The 20,864-nt window shown below is 42.8% G+C and overlaps 3 protein-coding genes and 2 non-coding genes across 6 annotated transcripts in view; 2 read left to right on the top strand and 3 right to left on the bottom strand.

Annotated features, from left to right (window-relative positions):
* Positions 1–16,998, bottom strand: part of LOC111066770 (venom dipeptidyl peptidase 4) — a 64,438-nt gene extending 47,440 nt beyond the window's left edge. The window contains exons 1-3 of one of the 2 annotated variants that reach the window (XM_022355613.2): positions 16,736–16,998; positions 16,587–16,663; positions 8,804–9,375 (exon numbers count right to left, since the gene is read on the bottom strand). In XM_022355613.2, the coding sequence (XP_022211305.2) occupies positions 8,804–9,199 (396 nt within the window). In that variant the 5' untranslated portion in view covers positions 9,200–9,375; positions 16,587–16,663; positions 16,736–16,998. The remainder of the gene's footprint in view (positions 1–8,803; positions 9,376–16,586; positions 16,664–16,735) is intronic. The other variant, XM_022355614.2, reaches the window with a different exon arrangement.
* On the bottom strand, positions 3,861–5,224 carry LOC111066776 (dynein assembly factor 6, axonemal). Its single transcript, XM_022355627.2, has 3 exons — positions 4,882–5,224; positions 4,562–4,818; positions 3,861–4,493 (listed from the first exon to the last, which is right to left on the bottom strand). The coding sequence occupies exons 1-3, from the start codon at positions 5,009–5,011 to the stop codon at positions 4,230–4,232; spliced, it is 651 nt and encodes a 216-aa protein (XP_022211319.2). The 5' UTR covers positions 5,012–5,224; the 3' UTR covers positions 3,861–4,229.
* On the top strand, positions 11,282–14,727 carry LOC111066773 (venom protease). Its single transcript, XM_022355622.2, has 3 exons — positions 11,282–12,055; positions 13,774–14,356; positions 14,430–14,727. The coding sequence occupies exons 1-3, from the start codon at positions 11,736–11,738 to the stop codon at positions 14,616–14,618; spliced, it is 1,092 nt and encodes a 363-aa protein (XP_022211314.2). The 5' UTR covers positions 11,282–11,735; the 3' UTR covers positions 14,619–14,727.
* Positions 14,798–14,869, bottom strand: Trnam-cau. The gene has a single exon. It is a non-coding gene; the product is annotated as a tRNA-Met (tRNA).
* On the top strand, positions 15,251–15,322 carry Trnam-cau. Its single transcript has one exon. It is a non-coding gene; the product is annotated as a tRNA-Met (tRNA).
* Positions 16,999–20,864: the final 3,866 nt, after the last annotated feature.

Genomic DNA, 20,864 nt, shown 5'->3' on the forward strand with positions numbered 1-20,864 from the left:
TGGCAACACTTTCGTATCCTTACGGCTCTCGTATGCCGCTCATGTCTGTCTGTAATTTATATGGCTGCTTGAGTGCCAGCTTCCACCCTGACCACCCTGCCCACTCTCCCACTCATTTCCGCCAGCTTCTTCTAGCAAAATTTGTTATTACGTTGAATTAAACTTGAAAAATGTGTTAATGGGGTCGTTCTGCGCTGCCCTAAACCAACTGCGGCTCCGACCAAGCAACTTAATTAAATTCCACAATGATTTTGTTATTTCGCCATGTAGAAACAAGGCAGCATCTCCAGCTGTACATGTAGCTACAATTACAAGAGACGAGACGCCAAAACACATCGCACCACATGGCGTATGTGTGATATTTGTAAGCCGCCTTCGCCCTTACACGTTCTTCCTTATAGTGGCTTTGTGCCTGCTTCCTGCTTTTCTCTGTTTTTCCGTCTAATTTGTTAGTAATAATGAGCTGTGAAAAGTATTTTGTACGTTAATTGGTAAATTGAGGGTGTAGAAGAAACTGCGTGAGAAAATTGTCCATATGCATGGTGTATATGGGGATGACGGAACACAATAATGCGGAACTGTGGAGTTAAATAAAACTGTCTACACATATGTATGTGTATTTGTTATAATGAACTTCACAAGCTTAATGGTTAAAGCTATGTAGTAATCACTGATCGAAGTACATGGAGATAAAACTAGCCCATAAATGATTGCAATTCAATAGAGAATGGATCTAATATATGTAAGATATTATTTAGTTGAGTGTTTATTTATTATAAAAAATCGCCGAAGACTGGCAAAGTAAGAGAGTAATTTTGTCGACACGGCTCGATCTGAGCTTGACGACTGACTTATTCTGATTGCCTGCTGCGGCTATCCTTATTACGACTGACTGCTGTTCTCTTCTCCTTTGCTGTTAGTGGTACTCTGTAGCAGCTACTCCTTTCAACGGGCCAACTGGCTAATTCCTTCATACATATATGTACAATATGTATATTGTAGCCAGCTGATTTCCAATTAGCTCCCCACTTCTGTTTACATTTCCCAGATTTACCCAAAAGTAAAAATCCCTTAAACCAAAAATTTGTACACATTGTATTTATCCTTCCTGTTTTATTGAAATTTATTCGGACTTTTCGTCTGAACTGTGGCGACACGGAAATGGTTTTACAGGTCATTAAAAAAAACCCCAGGATTTATGTGATAGCAATGTGGAGCAAAAAAAAAAAAGTTAAACGAGAAGGAACGTGTGAGTCGCTTCTGGGGACGCGACTCTACTTATACCCGTACTCAGTCAGTATAAGTATATGAGCTTATAATTTTTTAGAATTTTTGAATTTAAAAAAAAATTACATATTTTTGCTACATCTGTTATCTACATCTACATGTATATTTTACATCTAACAAGTAGATTATGCATGTACCATTTAGATTCTACATCTCCTCCGTGAGGGGTTGCTGCACACTGAACGCGGCAGAGTGTGCGAGCGAGAAAGCGAATGAGTAGCGCGGTCGTCGGCAGGCGGGAGCGGGGGAAACAACTGAAAATTAATTTCTTCATTCTGGCTATAATAATGATCCGATCTGATTCAGATTCGGCAATCTGGTAGACATAGTCATTCTCTACGATAGTTTTATCGTATCTTTAAAAATGTGCCTGCCACAGATTTTCGTTCTTTGTGGTGGCGGAAGGGGGTGTGGCGAAATTTTGAAATACACTTGTAGAAGTGTGTTATCACATGAGTCTGGAAACAAAATTTGGTTGCTCTAGCTTTTATTGTCTCTGAGATCCAGGCGCTCATCAAGACGGATGGACGGACGGACGGACGGACAGACGAACAGACGGACGGACAGACGGACATGGCTATATTGACTCGACTATTGATACTAATCAAGAATTTATATACTTTACGGGGTCGGAAACGTTTCCTTCCCTGCGTTGCACAAATCCACTTTTACCACAAATCTAATATACCCTTAACTATTTTTTGAGTACGGGTATAAAAAGAGAAAAGTTTCCAGTGACCAGCACGCCAGGACCCATGCCATGGATATTACATCCCAGGAAAGATTCGGTTTCTGTTTGGTGACTTCTCGTTGCCAAACGGGCTTTAAGCTGTAATCCGAGTTAACTTTAATCTGAGGGCAATTAGCACAGAAGGGTGAAACACAGTCATGGAGGGCCAAAAATGTGACCAAGTGAACATGGAAAATTAAAGAAAAAATTAAGCTCCATCGAAAGTTGTTCCCTAGCTTTAAATTCCAATAAACCGCTTTTACAAATACTGATTGCCTACAGATTTCCACCTGGCTAACCACTCATAAATACTCAGCGGAACTGATTGCCACTGAGGATATTGCGGCCTTTGCTTATTAAATTTTTCAAGTGTGGCAGACAGAGTGCAACTATTATTTATTAAAAAGCAGAAACACAGCCAAGGACATGCCTCCATTCAAGGATAAATATGTTGCTGCTTAAAGTATTACAATTTAAACGTTTGTCAATTTCTACGTCCTGGACTACCCAGATTTCCACACGAAATATGGCCATTGCGAGCACAATTTTGAGCACAATTTGCATTTGAAATGTGTTCTGTATTTCCATTTGAAGTTCTATTTGCATTTGCGTTGTTAGACCTGGACACCTTTCCGAAAAATGATAAAAAGGGTGCGGCTCTGCCCGAGTGTTCATCAGGATGTTGGAACGTGCGTTTGTTTAAATGAGAAAAACATGTGATTTTTGTCATTTTCTTTTCTTTCTGTTAGTTTTGTGTAGTTTTCTGTTTTTTGGGGGTAGTTTTCATTTTGTTTGCTCGTTGAAATTTCTAGCCGTTTACCTTGATGGGATATTTTTTGCAGGGCAGTTGAAGTAATGAGATCAAAGTACGATATATGAGATTTACCTCCTCACCATTTTCGAACTGGCATCATAATAATTGGATGCACCCGAAAAGTAAATATAAATTAGAGTAAATTAATTCACCCTCATTTTCCACTCCTTGCCCCATGACTGTGGCGTTTAAATTGAATTGAAAGTTCTACGTTGACAGGAGGGCCTGTCTGATGATTTATCATCATAGTTCCGGGTAGAACTTTCATTAGGAAAATAAGAATGAAGAAGCGAAGGTCAAAGGTCCCTCCATCCTCTGGCCCTGTCCAAACTATTTCGCCAGGGAGTGCACGCACTTCCATCGGCCGAAAACTTGTGAATTTTCTTCCTTTTCTTGTGTGAACTTTTTTTGGTTTTGTTTGGTTTGAAAAAAGGGAGGTTAGCTTTAGTCGACACTTTATCATGTCTCCGATGGCGACGGGAGGTTTGCGAAGGGAGATTGTGGGCTCAGCTTGCCCGGAGCGCACAAATTGAAATGTGCCAGCGTCAGTCAGAGTAAATGAGGCAAGACGCAGCCACAGACCCAGCGGGAAGTAATTGTGGGACCCAAACCTCTGCCTGACAAAGTCTTTGCCGTAGTAAAATTAAATCTCCATTTTCAACTTTTTCGTTTTTTCTTTATTTATTTTTTTTGTATTTGACTGTTGTATGCCGTTGGCTGCCTGTGTATTACAAATATTTACCCAAAGTGATTTTTGACAGCGTCATAAAGGATCGGAGGAACCGGAGAGACCGGGGAATACCCGTACTTCATGCCCCGTTTGAGCGTAGTTCTTGATTTGACCCAACAGCTCGAGCCATGCGGCGTATGCGCTACTCGAGAAATGTGAGCGAGGCTAAAGTACCGCCAATTGAATTGCAAATGCGACAAATTCACCACCGTCACGATATTTGCTTGAGATCTGCGGCAAGTGCAGCCAGGGCGAATTGGATCATATGACGTCCAGTGCTCCAGACACATACAACTGCATTGGTGTAACAATAATTTTATTATTCCACATTTGTAACTTTGGCTTTTACGGTTGCTCAACGAGCACATCAAATTTGTCCGTCCACTGATTTGTTCGATTTGGTTTGAACCTAGAAGTTTGTGTTGCAAAAATATTGATTACTTGGTTAGACTAATTCAAAGATCTTGTTGGCAGAGGAACCGATGTTGCCGAATTGGATTGCACTGCAAGTTTTGTAACAACAGGAGTCCGGTGAGGGAGGGGAAGAGACACCACCAGGGAAGAGAACGTTGGAAGAGTCTAAGAAAATGGAGTTTCTGTCGTGTATCGTGTGTCGTATGTCGTATGTCATGTGTTGTGTATCGTGTTTGAGCGCCAATCGCTTCTGTTTAAAAGTTGACATAATCGAGCTCCCGACGTAATCGAAGCGTTAGGCGCAGCTTCCTAAGCTCCGTGCTGTATTTGGCCTGGCAGCGGTCCACGTCTACGGGATGGGGCAGAGGCAGGCGAAGGCGATAGAGAACGGTGGCCAGATCCAGATCCGTTTCCTGCAGAGTCAGTTTCATCTTGTCGACGGTCGTCTCCTCATCGGGAAGATGAATATCCAGAATAAGATGTTCGCAGCTGGCCGACGAGCCCGTGCGATTGCCCATCTAAAATGCGTGCGAGTGATTACTAAGCGAGCTTGGACTAGCGAACAAATTCGGGTAGTTAGGCCGACCTGCAGAAAGACATCTTCAGTACCCACGGCCTGGCTGTAGGTCATGGTGTATTCTGGGCACTTTCTGGTCTCCAGAATATCATTGTCCTCACGTTCCTGCTGCTCCTGCCACTCCTCGAGGGTATCGGGCTGCTTCTTTTGCTCCTCCACCAAGGGAGTGGCCAAGGGATTGGGCTTTTTGTTTTTCTTTTTCTTGGTCTTGGCCTGAGCGGAAGAGGCTGCTGCCGCTTCTGTCTGAGGACCAATGCTGCCAGGTGCTGGACCAGGAAGAGGTCTCTTTAATAAGCACTTCCTTCATTGTCCTCTCCGGGCATACTCACTTAGCTTGGGCGCCACCATGGACTCATCCTCATCCTCGCTACTACTGCAGTCGATGCCGGGACGAGTCTGCCTAGGATTCAGGAGGCTCTGCAACTGACGCAGTTGGTCGGGATTGTCGAAGACCGACATTGTACTGAAGTAGCTTTTACTTATTCTCTTATCACTTATTCCTTTAAGACAACCCTTTCTTGACTTATTGCACTTGTTAATTAATACTCGAAATATTAATGGAGTTTGGTTTTTAGTTTTTAGCTGGGCTTGTTGGCCTCAAATGAGTGAAATCGCTTGGATTTAGGGATCCAACATACGGGATTTCCATGGCTAACTCGATACTACGCAGTCCTTGTTAAATCATTGCTTATTTTGATGTGATAAATAGAAAAGGTTGCTATGCCAACGGGAAAATCGTAGAGACCAGTTTAACAGTTCCGTATGAAAACATATTTCCTCCCCTCCGGCGACAATTCTCTTTCAACGCGAAGCCGCGACAGGAGCTAAGGGCCCCAATTGGGGCATTTCAATTATAAACTTGGGCTCCCTTTTTAGTGTTAAACTTTTTGCTCGAGAGCCAACTGAACTCGAACAAAATATTTCACTTGTCAAAAACAATTGTTTTGCGAATTATAAATTGTGTAATTATTGTTCTTTGACCTTGCTGCGGCCAGGGCCCGCAGAAACTACGAGTATGAACAGCGAAACAGAAATTTGCATTTTTCACGCGCCCCATACTGGGTCAACGCTAATTTGACTTTCACTCTGCCGGAGTGGGAGGCGAAAAGTGAGCAGCATGAAAACGTGGCCCCGTTAACAACATGGCTCAGATACAATAGCCACAGCCAAAGCCAAGCCCAGTGGGGTCTGAATTCGGCATTGGACAAAAAAGATTTTCAGTTCGCGTTGTTGTCCTGTAGCCGGCTACGTGTTTAATTTGTTTAACACGAACTGTCGGCGCAAGTGTCTGGCCCTAAAGAAGAAAAAATGGCAGCCACTCGACAACACTATTTAGCGACACTCGACCTGACCGCTGACCAAGGGTCTGTCATTTGCAGTTTTCCCTATCCTGTCACAAAAATATAGGGATTCCAGACGTATTTGGAACCAGAGCGGAATACAAATGGTGGAGAGTACATATTTAATTGTTTGCTAGGATATTATTATATGAATGCTCTGATCTATAATATATGGACTCGTATTTTTCGATTTCTGTTTAAGTGATCCACAACTCTGAAAATACCCTAGCTCACTTTATTCCTTCCCTTCTGCACGAAAAAGTTTTGAACATAAAGTTTTGGCCCCTTGCGCACTCGAGCAGGAAGTTCAACGCATTCCCAGAAAGCCTCCTGTTGTTGCAACAAAACCTAGAAACCAAACAAAACCCTCTTTTTAAAATCTGCTCTTCAACAGCATTGCAAACATCACGTATCTGCATTTTAACCTTGTTCCGCACACACATCCAACCTTTCTGTTCCGACAACTATCGACTGTCGGCACAGGGTATCTGTCCTGTGGACAGTACTGGGGCAGTACCGTCACATCTGCAAAGCCCCTAAGGCCCCAGATCCCCAGATGCCGCAACGCATCCAGACAATGAACATGAATCCATGGTGTAATTGTATTTTGGTTGTCGCACACATTCCAATGAACTGCAGAGCCCCGAAAAAAGGCAAGTAAAATTTGTGTTGACTGAATACACACGACCTTCGGTTCCGGCTAACCCACTGACGGGACCCCTCTGAAAGCATCCATTTTTCAGCACCAACAAGGCCATTGCCAAATAGATTTTGGTTTCAGAAGATAGGAAATGGAAGGGCTGGCGACAGCAGCTGAAGCTAGTAGGGTGAAAGTGAAAGCGGTCTCCGCATTGTGTTGGCAGCTGGGACGTGCCGGGCTGCCCATACCCCTACACCTCCGCCCACCGAAGGAATGCGATTTGTGTGGGCCATTCTCCACCTCTCCAGATTCTCTCCCTTTGAATTCTTGTCTGCTGTTTTTCAACAAGATATTATTTTTGGTCTTTACATAAAATGTAATTAAGAAGGCATTAAAGTAGCGGGCATAAATCATGGCAAGCAGCACAGCAGCGGGCACATGTGTGAGTGTGTCTGGTGGGGCACCTGGCGGGGCAGTTACGTGATATTTCTCCTGCTGAGTGGGAGCAGGGGCAGCGAGCATAAGATAGATTTGAATAGAAGACGGGAAAAATACATAGCATACACTGGGGCTGGAGCTGGAGCTGGGGCTCACGATGGGGTCCCGTCAAAGATCTGGTTCCTCCGATTGCATTTTTCTTTGGTGACACACTGGCGCACAATTCTTTGGCTGTTTATTTATACATTGCTTTTTTTGTTGTTGTGAACAATCTGTTCATTTATTCACTCTAAAAATATATATCAAATGGAGTTTCGGAAAACAGTTCTTTTTCTCGAGTCTCTTTCGCAGATACAAAATGGAACATTCGTTCTTCCTGATTTTTGTATGCACGAGTATGCACACACACGTGTGTGAAATAAATGCGCCTAGTCAAATAATTCTCAGAGCAGCAGCCTTTGGCCAGAACAACAGCAAAAACAAGTAGAGAAACCTGGCCACAATTCCACAATGGAAAAAACACGATGAACAGGATGTGCAGTCAAGCGAGCAGGAGCAGGAGCAGGAGCAGGACAGGAGCCAGCAGCTAGAAAAAGTTGTGGAATAAAAAAAACTATAAACGTTAAATTTTCCTTGTCTGCTCTCTCTCTCTCTCTATCTCTCTCAGTCTTTATCTGTGTATACTCCTTAAAAAGAAGAACAAAAAAGAATGGCTAAGCAATAGCAACAAAACTTAAGCCAAAAAGGCGCGCAACTTCCAACGGAGCGGACTTTAAAGTACCACGAAAATGGCCGCCAACAATCCGCCTTCACCAAACCATCAACACCAACAACCGACCAGATTAAATTTAAGAGAAGAGAAAAGAGAAGCTTTCGAACAATAAGAGAGAAAACACTCAAAAGAGAAAATGGCCTTTAAAGAGAGTCTTTTCGCCTAACGAAACTTTTGTTTGTAAACAAAGTGGAACCTACACAGTGGAACGTGAGTGGTTATATGGGCAGTATATGAATTTTGAATATTAACTACAAGGAAACCAACCAGCTATTCAAATATCTTATAGTCGATAGACGATAGTTTAACTTCGAAAAATAGGTGTTGGCGCCCCACTGTGATTCGTAATAGAGGGTTAAAATATACATACACTGTGAAGATGATATTTCCAATCCGAAAAATGAAATAAACAAGTCATCTATTTGTAATCCTCATTTTAATAATTTCAATTCGCTTGCCAAATTTCGATTTGTAATGAGTGAATTCGATTTTCATTCGAATGAAATACAAAATATACGAGAAATCGTGCACACATTGAAAATAATAATAATAATTAAAACTATAACATTCACATACTGGAATGGGTGGGTGACGGTGGCTCTAAAACAGTTGAAATCATTCAAATTAATTAAACGAAATTCACTTTATAGATATGTATCTATAAAAGCCCGACAGAAAACAGAAAACGAAAATAGATCCCATACCCCCTGAAACAGAGCATGGCGTCCACTAACCCCATTATCAAATTACACCTCATTACACGCTAGCCACACCATTCCGATTATGACAATTATCTAATAGAGTAATGAAAATAAATCAAATTAAATGCAAATTGAAAGAGTCGGCGAACGAAAGTGGAACTCTAAGGGGAATATGCAATCAGTTTACACGAGAGTGAACCGATTTTCGATCCCTCTCAATTTCTGAAGGCGAGCACGTATGCATGTAGCTGTAGTTGAGCGATATACCTGGGGAGAATCCCTAATCGGCTCGATCAGATATCAAAATGGAAAGCAGCTAACCAGAGGCTTAGCTGGGAAGACTTGACGCAAGACACTTACCTTTTTTCGGCCTGCACCTCTGCGACGCTGCTCCGTAGATTTGCGTCGCCATTGGCGGCGCTCCGTCTCGCTGGCAAAAAGATCCTCCACGCTGCTACTGCTGTTGGGCTCCCGCTCCCCCTCCTCGTCAGAGCTGCCACTGGACTGATACTGATCCGTCCCCACTTGGCCGGCCTCCGCATCGCGCTGCCTCAACTTGCGATAGTCCCCTGAATCGTCGCTGCTCAGAAAACGTTCTCGAAATGCCTTGTAGATCCCCGCACTTACGCTCCCTATGCTGCCACGCCCCTGGATGTGCGCCGCCGAGGCGGTGCGGCCGGCATAGCTGCTCCGCCGCTTTGTTCGGGGATTGGGTGTTCCTTCGTCGGTAGACTTCTTAGCCCCCTTCATATCCATCTTGCTTGGCTACTCCTCCTAATCTGCTCCAATCTCTGTTTCTTAGAAACCTGTGAAGCAATGATTGCCTCGCATGTCAGGGAATCGCTTTCTGCTCCCTTGGGTTTCTAACCTTTTGCTCACGGATCCGGGGTGTGTGTCTCACTTGGTTTCTCTCCAATTAACAATAACGAGTGCTGCAAAATATTTGAAAGAAAATATAGAAATATAAAGAAATTTTGTTAGGGGAATTTGCATGCATGCTTTCAATTAATAAGGAACCTATTGAAATCTATTTTCTCTTTTCTTTCGGCATGGATTGTTGAGTTTTCCATAAGCGAACAGCAGTTGGAAGTGGATGATGATGATTGCCCTGGGCATAGGCATATGCCTATACATATTTGTATGTATGTGTATTCAGCGAATTGCACTTGAAACAGGTGAAGAACATGCCATAGAAAATTGGGAATAAGGAAGTAAGAGGAAAAAGAGTGCCAGAAAGGTGACTGTGTAGTTTAAGTTGCACTCAGAGAATATGTTTTATTTAAATTTCAAAATCCAGATAACTCTTCTAGGGCCCCATTCACATGCAATACTTTATACATATGTGAGTTTACTATGAAATATGATAAGAATAAATATTTAATAAAAAGCTTAAGTATGCCATAAAGATACACGGACTCTTTCACAAATCGATGAATTTTATTATTTTTTTGCAGAGATAGTTAGTTATTAAGCTTGAAGAACTTAAATGTCAATTCTGAACAAATTTAAGTATTTTTAAAATCTCTTCCACTCTACTGGAGATAAATAATGCTTTTATTTCAATTGTTGGCATGCATCATTCATTATGCCCCAGATGTGGACAGAAGTTAATGTGATTTAATGACAATCAAACATTTCATATGACAGCGGGAATGTCAGCAGGCTTTCGATACATTATAATCATGTTTTTAAATGATTTGACGAGGGACTCGATTAACCCGTTTTCAATTTCCATTTAACTTAATTGGGTCAACAGTCACTTAAAGTAATTCAAATTAAGCTTCCCTCGCTACACAAATGCGAAAAGTTACTCGTAAATTTTCAGTCGTTTTCCTTTTTTTTTTTTTTTTGTTGTTTTGTGTTAATTCATGCAGCGGCAAATGAACATGAAAATGCGAAAAAAACAGTCGGATTTCCCCCCTCTCTCTCTCACTCTCCTTCGTTTCTGAACAAGTGAAAAGGTGTCGGAAAAGATGAAAGGGGAGAAATGATGAAAAAGTTAAAGGAAATACCGCAGAAGGCGCCCTGCTATGTGTGTGGTGAAAGACCCAGATCGTATTCCATATGTGCAATTTCCATCTGACTCTTGCCACCTTTCCTAAATATGTAAGTAAAACCTCATTTCCACGGACATACAAAAATAAGTAATGGAACCATGGCTGTCCACCCCAGAGAGCGTTAAATGTACACAGAATATTTGCCTAACTTAAAGGATGCTTGTCTTGGCTCAGAAGTGGATTTTTGTTTCCATATTCGCTTTGTAAGTGTTTGTGCGCCATTAGAAAATATGTATAGCCTGCCTTTACACTCAGAAAAATGATTGATTAGATTATAAATTTATTTTTATATTTGCTTGCTTTTTTGGATGATTATAATTAATTATTTTAATCTGGCTATCGCTCATAAGTGTATAGGTCCATCCAGCTATCGTTTGAAATGTTCACGGTGTATGGACGCTTCGTGCATAATAAGCAAACGTTAAACAGACGATGTTGACGACAGGGCCCAGACCAGACCCAGAGATAGGGAACGACCCAGAGATAGAGGCAGACCGGGACCGACAAGAATCAAGAACACACACACGCACACACACCGCTAACCAAACTGTCATATTAGCATATTGAGAACGCAACCAACTCCAACTGTCTCTCTCCCTCTCTCTTTCTGACTTTACCGTCTCTCTCTCTGTGTTCTTCTGCCTGCGCTTCCTCTGCTCGCTTCCCAGCGCCAACGCATCCCGTGCGCATGCGCAACTTTCTTTGCGGCGGAGCCAGCTTCAGCGTCGACTGCGCTGTTTGGGGGGCCTTGAGGTCTGGAGCAGGCGCGGCCATTGGTATCAAATCAGTCGGTTTGCAGACTTTCGCGTGTGCGGTGGTAACAAACGCGGAAAAAGACAGAGCGACGAGAAACAGTGAGAAAGAGAACTTACATATGTATGTGAAGACTGAGGAATCTCGGATTAGGGCGAGATTTGTTGACAGTTCGAATCATGTGCAAAGCGAGTGAGAAATAGTTAAATTATTGTCGAGAACAAGTCACAGCCTAAACTGTAGCTGTAGTAGAATAAGCTGTGTTTGCTTTACATAATTAACAAGTGGAGTGTGAAAGAAAATCCAAAAAAATCCCATAAAACAAGTAGAACTAGAATCGAAATATATTCGTAACGGAACTTGACTTTCCGGGTGAGAGAGGAGCGACGCGCGTTTCAAGCAGAGGCTCATTAGTCTTACATGCATTAAATTGCATAACTCAGCAACAGTAACAGCTGAAGAATCATCAGAACCAGTAGAAGATGATGCTCCACTTACGTCACTGGCCATTAATGCTGGCCATCGCTTCCTGCATTGGCCCAGCCCCGGCCACAACGACATCATCTCCATCCTCCATACCAGGCAAATATCAGGCCTTGGGTGCAGCAGCTCAACAACAGCCCAATAAACTGAAAATAGGAGCTGGAGCTGGAGCGGCAGTCAACGCTTCCTCATTGGGGGCAGCCTCCGGCGGCCGTAAACCTGTATTCCGGCAAAATCCGATCAAGAATTGGCTTGGTTCCTTCAATCGCAATAATTCGCCGGCAGCTCAGAACCAAACATCTCCGACATGTTCCTGCAGGTGAGTGGTGAGCCACAAAAGCTGTCATGGTCATGATGACAACTTCCAGTTAGGCAGCAACAACAACACCAACAGCGAAGTGACAAACAACTTTGGGGCTGTCATTGTCTCGGCATACAAATGGCACAAACAGTTAACGTCACTGATATATTGGAGTGCCTGCGAGGAGGAGATCATGCAATCCCGTCGATATTCTTTGGAAGAGATAATCTGTGCTGGTCCATCTCTCCTTGAAGCCCATCTCTTAGATTCAGAATACGACTGAGGCTTTCCCATAATATTCGTCTGTGAAATCAGTACTTAGCTAAAGATTTAGCAATAGAATTGCACAATCTCGCGATTTTTTGGGTAGAAATTCCTAATGAATCCTTCAGTATTGCTGTAAGCTATAATCAAATATGATGTATAGCATATTGTAGATATATGAGGTATTATCGTCAGCAAGAAATACACACATTCTACAAGTATGCGGTGTCAACTCTACTATATGCTACTCATTCCGCAGCAAACCTGCAGCAAAAGCGTCTTCTTTCCTTCTTTTCCTTTGCTAACCGCTTTCAATGCCAAGAATTTTCTTGACCCCCAAGCCAGTATTTGGAATGCACTCTTCCAGAGCCTATTAAACAAATTGCATTGCCAATTGGGAATTTAGCTTTGGCTTTTGGCATAAGGAAGTACCCGAGGGTACTTAAAAAGGCAGCTGAAGGTACGAGTTGGACAGGAAACTTACTCCTCAGGGAGGAGCTGTTGAGCCAAAAATAGCTGAACAATCGGCAACAGAATTGAATAAGGCTAGGCAGCTTAGGTTGGATCAGGTATGATAAAAACGAATCCTAATGATTCACAGTAGACGAGTTGATATTCAGTTGAATAAAAACTTTTTTTACCCATATCTTTCTGAAAATGTTCCCTCAATCATTAATAACAATCAATAAGTTTAATTTAAATCCATTCTTAGCCATTCAATCTTCTGTTCTTTAAAGCCTAAACCTGTTTTATTTGATATATGTATGTATGTGTGGGTAGTCGTAATATTTCTTGGTTTTTGCGTTTAAAAGAATACAAATACAATCGTATTTGCATACGATTTGATAACAGGCTCTGTTTGGGCTTTAAGAACGAATGTTTGTACTGCCCACAGATACATGAATACTTGTAATTTATACAGGCCTGGCTTTATAAGGCGTAAGCCCAATCCCAATGCGTCACATTATTGTCTGCGAGGGAGGTACGGGGAATGCCGCGACTTCGTCTTCGTCGTCTCCCAAGTGGGTCGACGTCGCACATTTTACTTCTTTGTTTCGGGACGCCTCTCTCGCCTGCCGGGGCCACCATTTTGGGGCAATGACACGATTAAGCCAGACACACACACTGGGGCTTGTCGATTGATTGTGTGCCCAAAAAAATACTAAGAAGATGAGAACGAACTTGTTACGCTTCCTTGGCGTGGAGTTTTTTTACCATTTTCTGAATGCAGTTTTCTTTTCTCTGTTTTTGTCCATGGTTTTGGCAATTAAAAACCTGTTTAATGGAACGTGTCGTCGTTCCAAAGATGACAGCAATAAAATCTGCAAAAATCGCTCATTTGTTTTATGGCCGGTCATAAAGACTTTGACACTTTCTTTATGGCGAGGTTGGTGAACTCTGAACCCTTCGCCCATTTGAACTGGTTTTCAACACCCAATCGATCTGATCGTTATCTATCCCTCCCTTCACAGATGTGGCGAACGGAACGATGAGTCAAGGATCGTAGGGGGGACCACCGCTGGTGTCAGCGAGTACCCCTGGATGGCTCGGCTGAGCTACTTCAATAGGTTCTACTGTGGGGGGACATTATTAAACGATCGCTACGTGCTGACGGCGGCGCACTGCGTCAAGGGCTTCATGTGGTTCATGATCAAGGTTACCTTCGGAGAGCATGACCGCTGCAACGACAAGGAGCGGCCCGAAACGCGCTTCGTACTGCGCGCCTTCAGCCAGAAATTCAGCTTCTCCAACTTTGATAACGACATTGCCCTTCTCCGACTGAACGACAGAGTGCCGATCACCAGCTTCATTCGCCCCATCTGCCTGCCACGAGTGGAGCAGCGCAACGAACTGTTCGTGGGCACCCGTGCTATCGCAACCGGCTGGGGTACCCTCAAGGAGGATGGGAAGCCTTCGTGCCTGCTGCAGGAGGTTGAGGTCCCAGTGCTCGACAACGAGGAGTGTGTGGCCCAAACCAACTACACCCAGAAGATGATCACCAAAAACATGATGTGCTCCGGCTACCCGGGAGTGGGTGGACGCGACAGCTGTCAGGTTGAGATAATTTTCCAAAACTATTGAGATACTTTTCCAACACTATTGAAATACTTTTCCAACACTATTTCAGGGTGACAGCGGCGGGCCCTTGGTTCGGATGCGTCCAGACGACAAACGCTTCGAGCAGATCGGTATCGTCTCCTGGGGAAATGGATGTGCGCGACCCAACTATCCGGGGGTCTACACTCGAGTGACCAAGTATCTAGACTGGATTGTGGAGAACTCGCGGGATGGCTGCTTCTGCGACGAGGATTACTGACTGTTAGTCACCTAGTTGTAGTTTCTCTCTTAGTTGTGTAGTCCATATTTTATATTTTTATATTAAAACAACTGAATAAAAATACAAACTGTAGTAGGTAAGATATCCAAGTATACAATAGTGCTTTAAAATGTGCAAAAAAAAGAGAAAAAAGAAACGCGACTGCGAAAGTACAACATTAGCAGAGCAAGGTTTCGATCCTCGGACCTCTGGGTTATGGGCCCAGCACGCTTCCACTGCGCCACTCTGCTGATTGACGTCTCTGTGTCCAAAGCGCTATACAACCTACAGCTGGCAAGCAGTGCAAAATTCTTATTGGATTTAGCAAACGTATTTCTTTTTTACTTGACCTTTATTTATTCTACACGTTTTATCTCATCTTAATTCAAACGAAAACCATGATATCTGATTTGATTGTAGATAATGTAAAGAGGAAGAAGACATACATATATTATATCTTATCTGCTCAAATTAGAAAAAAAAAATTATAAGAAGTACATATGTACAACAATTTCAACAATTTCCTTTCTACTGAGGGTGGTAACATTGTGTTAACATTGCAGGGTGGGTAGGTACATCTTCTGACAGCAGCACAGAAGCTGTAGCTGGCTTCTGGCATAGTGATGGCAACAAGCAGAGTGGCGCAGTGGAAGCGTGCTGGGCCCATAACCCAGAGGTCCGAGGATCGAAACCTTGCTCTGCTAATGTTGTACTTTCGCAGTCGCGTTTCTTTTTCCTTTTTTTTATTATAAGAAACAATGTTTGCTCAAGATGAGTATTTTTGTTCATAGCATTATTTTAAATTACAGTTGCCTAACGAGCCGCAAAGAATACCAGTCAAGATAATGTGATTTGACTCGACTACCTTCAACCGTTCGTTGCAGCTCAAAACCGAATTGCAGGCAGGTTAGTTTGACTTTTGTGTATAGCTCTCAGCGGCCTGATGCCCAAAAAGTAAATATCGTTAGAAGCACTGACTATGGCATGCTAGCAAACTGGTTTCCATCAAACAGCTGTAAATACAAAGGGGCAAATAAAAGATGAACGGCTCTCAAGCGACAGCGCTTGGTAAAAAAGTCAAACGTACTTATACTGACTAGCGGAATAGAATGAACGAGAAGGAACGTGCGAGTCGCTTCTGGGGACGCGACTCTACTTATACCCGTACTCAGTCAGTATATACATTTTTGATCTTATGATTTTTTAGAATTTTAGAAAAAAAAAAAATTTTACATTTTACATTTTTTTGCTCATCTGACCTATCTACATCTACAATGTATATTCTACATCTAACATGTAGATTGTACAATGTACATGCTCCATTTAGGTTCTACATCTCCTATGGGGGTTGCTCGCGCACTGAACGCGGCAGAGTGTGCGGCGAGAAGGAAAATGAGTTGCGTTGTCGTTTGTTGGAGGGGGGGGGGGGGGGAAGCAACTGAAAATTAATTTCTTCATTCTGGCTATAATTATGATCCGATCTGATTCAGATTCGGCAGTCTGGTAGGTATGGGCATTCACTACGATACTGTTTAGTTTTATCGTATCTTTAAAAATGTGCCTGCCACAGATTTTCGTTCTTTTGGGGGCGGAAGGGGGCGGGGCGAAATTTTGAAATACACTTGTAGCAGTGTGATATCACATGAGTGTGGAAACCAAATTTGGTTGCCCTAGCTCTTATAGTCTCTGAGATCTAGGCGCTCAACAAGACGGACAGACAGACAGACGGACAGACAGACAGACGGACAGACGGACAGACAGACATGGCTATATCGACTCGGCTATTGATGCTGATCAAGAATATATATACTTTATGGGGTCGGAAACGTTTCCTTCTCTGCGTTACACACATCCACTTTTACCACAAATCTAATATACCCCTTAACTCTTTTTTGAGTACGGGTATAAAAAGCGCCGAACCGAACTGTTTGCTTATGAAATTTTAATACATTGCCTAATTAAACTTACGGGGAACTGGGATTGGAAATGCTGCTGATTCAGACGAAGCTGCGAATGACGATAGCCGATGTTGTATCTGCCTTGCACTTCAATAGATTGGCCACACATTAAAATATACACAGATTGTATGTAGATTTGTAGATATGCAGATGCTTTACCTGAGAATTCACTTTAATTTCCACTTTCGCTCTTGCCCACTTTTCATTTCAAGACATAAAGTTTTCCTGCACTCACGTGTCTTGTCTGCGCCTTGCGTAATTATTCAAATGGAAATTTTGCACTGGATCGAACTTTGCGCATCTCAAACAGACACAGACACATTTTCGTGGGCTTTGAAATTTTCTTCTCAATCTCTTGTTTTTGCCCTGTTTTGTCGCGGTCCCGCGGCCTACTCTACTGCCTCGCCAGCTGTTGTTTACCGTTCGCCGCTCGCTCGCTCACTGAAAGCTCCAAGAGATAAAAAGATACAAGTTCCCCGTATCCAAAGATATCCATGTGTATGCATGCACATACATACATATGTATGTATGTACAGTACACTACACCCGTGCCGATGGAGGTCTGCTTCGTCAGAGATCGAGATTCTTTTTGGTCTCGAGTGGTGTGGAGTTTTACGCTCTCCTACGACTACTAGCTGGCTTCTGTGAATGAATCTTTTTTGGCAGATTTGAGAACTGAGCAGACCGAGACATACATCTGTCAAATTCATATACAGTTCAAAAAAACTCTGAGAAATTTCAACAGAAAATTAAAGAAATACTTTCGGAAATATTAAGATGTCTTCAACGAACTCTACTGAGACGCTTTGCACCAGCTCTGCCGTGCAGAAAGTAAAGGCAAAAGGTGCATCCAAATCCATTAAAAATTCGCAAGCACTGGAAGCAATGGAGAAACGCTTGGATCTTCTCCTGGCTCGCGTCGCTACTTTGGAGAATTCGTTGAACGAATTGACCACAACTTTCTCTAACAGCGATACCGAAGAGGACGCGGAGCCGAAGGATCAGGAGGTATCTGATGATACATCTGCTGAGTTGTCTAAAATAACTGCAGCGATTGGAAATTTGGATCTCGACAGTACTTAAACCAAGAAACTGCTAACCTCACAATGTAACTCAAAAAAACACTTGAAAAGCGGAAAATGTATCACACTATTAATCGGACAAAGACACTATTGGGCCAAACAAGCAACGTAAACATTTTAACATCACTGTTATTCAGACCAAAATAGTATTGTAAGCAAACACAACCAATGATTATGTAGCAGCAGATCGAATAACTCTTGCTAAAACTATATACTTTGTGTGTTCTCCCGATTTAAACTTTTAAACTGACGCACAAATACCGTGCATTTTAACATTTTAACTAACTTCGTTGGCGAGGTGGAGCCGATTTTCGCGCTAACACATCTGCTCCTGAGAACGATTCCCATCCATCTAGTTACTGTAGGGTGTGTGCCAATTCTGGCGCCCATTGCTGCTGTTATTGAATAAGTCGTGACGTTCTTGGGTCATTGGTTCTTGGCCGACTGTGTCTAGAAGAAAAATTAAAAAATTCAATTAATTTGGATTGAACATGCTTCAATTACATTTACCTAAGTGTGGTGCCTATAGTGGTGGAGCTTAGGGATATGGGAAAAGCAGATAACCTGATGGCCATTGCCGACAATAGAAGAGCACCATTTTTGTATGTAATCGTAGGAATTGTAGGGACGTGTTTAATAATTTACCAAATCAGTTTAATTTAATTTTGGAAAAGGAGCGGCCTATTATCCAAGAAAAGAAAACACCATTCAGGAACATTATTACACCAGAGGAACGACTGAAGGTGACGCTTTTCTATTTGTCCACTGGTCGTATGCCATTTCGTCAAACAAAACCCACATACATATATACCCACAATTACGAAGATATTTAGGCAGACAATACCTGCATTGTATAATGTGCTCAATGGAGAGCACCTACCGTTTCCGACCTCGGCAGAAGAATGGAAACAGATTGCTGCAGATTTCAATGATATTTGGGGATTTCCCAATTGCATTGGAGCTATAGATGGTGAGACACGTAAAGAATTGCCTTTAATATAATTGATTGTGGCTTTTCCATTTACCGGAAAGTATTGCAAAACACGACCCATATCAAGCGAGGGAGATCCCTCCATGATGTTAATGGTCATCAGACTCTGATTTGAAATACAGTTTGGATGACACCAGCATCCACGTACCATCACCGTCTGTGCTTCCGCGGTCGAACCTTGTCTCCCCATACACACTGGTCTCTGATGAGGCTTTCCTCCTCACCGAGTACAACATGAAGCCGTACTTTTGCAAAAATCTTACCGAAAGTCAGCAGCATTTCAATTATATGCTTGCGCGGAGTCGACGCGTTGTGAAGAATGCGTTTGGGATGCTGGCCAGTCGCTTCCGAGTTATCTTTTCGCCCATCAAGCGTGCCCCAATGACATTCAGCAAAATTGTTTTAAATTGCTTTTGTCTGTACAAATTTTTGAGAGAAGAATCCATACGAACGAATAACCATTTGTATGTCATCCCAAATGTTGAATTGCAGCGCATCGTTTGGATTTGGAAAATTAAAGAAAAATACGAAACTCTTAACATTTAAATTGTATTTTAATATAGATTGGAATCCTATTTTATTGGGCTTCCTCATCGCATCCCAACTGCTTGATTTTAAAATCGGTAATTAATTGTAAAATTTTGATTTCCAAACGCTTTCCCAAATCGTCGTCTTATATTTAAAATCGTCCCACCAACGAATGCACCAAAGTCGGCGTGTGGGTTTGATTTTGTCGGCATCGCCAGGACGTCGGTGAGCATTTTCTGCGAGTCGGAAAGTTTTGTCAGAATGCCATCGTTCGACTCGGAATCGGATCTCTTTCTCTTTGGCGCTGGTGACCAGGGTGTGCAAAATTCCAACTGTTCGTGCACCGGAGAACCCTCCTCCACCGGGAACTTCTCTTCGTCGTAACTTTCCTCACCGTCGTTAAAGGTCATACTACTGTGGCTGACTGACGTATCGGGATTGTATCCTGGTGGTATTCTGCAATCTGCCATGAAGTCCATCTCGTCCATGTACGTCCAAGCGCTACGCACTTCCCCATCCTGTGCTCCACTAAGCGCTGCCTTCATCAATTTGTTGCGCTCCGCATAGTAGTACGCTCTGATGTTTTGCCATTTCTGTTTGACTTCAGCTGCTAACAAATAAATATGCAGGTAGGAATCATTGACATGTCAATTCATTAATTGCTTTATTAGCTTACCAACTTCCATTTTCAGGCCAGTTTCTCTGTTCATCTTCTTGGCAGCTTCCAGCCAGAAGTTCTGCCTTTTGGTTTTCTGTTTGTAGCTGACATTGGTGGAGTCCCAAATTACTAAGCATACAGTATATAGATATATAGATGTTCCAGTTCATACACCGAACGTGTCGCAGCTGAGTTTTCTGTCCCAGGTCCCCAGGTCTTCGGCTGCTGGACCTGAGACGTTCGGGCATTTTTTCGACATGTTCGATTCATGACGAGATACGAAAGCAAGCCGAGAATTGCAAATGAATGTGTGTACACAGGCACGGAAAAATATTTATCAATTATTACCCTGCAGTACCGTACCAGAAGTGAGCGATGACAAATGTCAACTACGCGTCATCCAGGATTTTTCTCTGCCGCTGCGGTACACGAATATGACGTCGACGTCGCGATCGACGCGTCGGTCAGACCAACCTCTTTTTATACCCGTACTCAAAAAAAGAGTTAAGGGGTATATTAGATTTGTGGTAAAAGTGGATGTGTGTAACGCAGAGAAGGAAAATTTTCCGACCCCATAAAGTATATATATTCTTGATCAGCATCAATAGCCGAGTCGATAGAGCCATGTCTGTCTGTCCGTCCGTCTGTCCGTCTCGATGAGCGCCTGGATCTCAGAGACTATAAGAGCTAGCGAAACCAAATTTGGTTTCCAGACTTATGTGATATCACACTGCTACAAGTGTATTTCAGAATTTCGCCCCGCCCCCTTCCGCCCCCACAAAGGACGAAAATCTGTGGCAGGCACAATTTTAAAGATACGATAAAACTAAAAACGCAGTATCGTAGAGAATGCCCATATCTACCAGATTTCCAAATCTGAACTAGATCGGATCATAATTATAGCCAGAATGAAGAAATTAATTTTCTGTTGCTTCCCCTGCCCACTCCTGCTCACAATAACGCAACTCATTTTCCTTCTCGCTCGCACACTCTGCCGCGTTCAGTGCGCGAGCAACCCCTAGCGGAGGA

The sequence above is a fragment of the Drosophila obscura genome, unplaced genomic scaffold (genome assembly GCF_018151105.1).
Source record: "Drosophila obscura isolate BZ-5 IFL unplaced genomic scaffold, ASM1815110v1 contig_189, whole genome shotgun sequence".
NCBI classification, from domain to species: domain Eukaryota; kingdom Metazoa; phylum Arthropoda; class Insecta; order Diptera; family Drosophilidae; genus Drosophila; species Drosophila obscura.

Bases quoted from the DNA above. Each gene is read 5' to 3' on its own strand.
- LOC111066773 (XM_022355622.2), top strand. From the start codon at position 11,736: ATGATGCTCCACTTACGTCACTGGCCATTAATGCTGGCCATCGCTTCC. The intron at 12,056-13,773 runs GTGAGTGGTGAG...CTCCCTTCACAG, and splicing joins TCTCCGACATGTTCCTGCAG to ATGTGGCGAACGGAACGATG. The intron at 14,357-14,429 runs GTTGAGATAATT...ACACTATTTCAG, and splicing joins GTGGACGCGACAGCTGTCAG to GGTGACAGCGGCGGGCCCTT.
- LOC111066776 (XM_022355627.2), bottom strand. From the start codon at position 5,011: ATGTCGGTCTTCGACAATCCCGACCAACTGCGTCAGTTGCAGAGCCTC. The intron at 4,819-4,881 runs GTGAGTATGCCC...TTCCTGGTCCAG, and splicing joins CATGGTGGCGCCCAAGCTAA to CACCTGGCAGCATTGGTCCT. The intron at 4,494-4,561 runs GTCGGCCTAACT...CACGCATTTTAG, and splicing joins CTGAAGATGTCTTTCTGCAG to ATGGGCAATCGCACGGGCTC.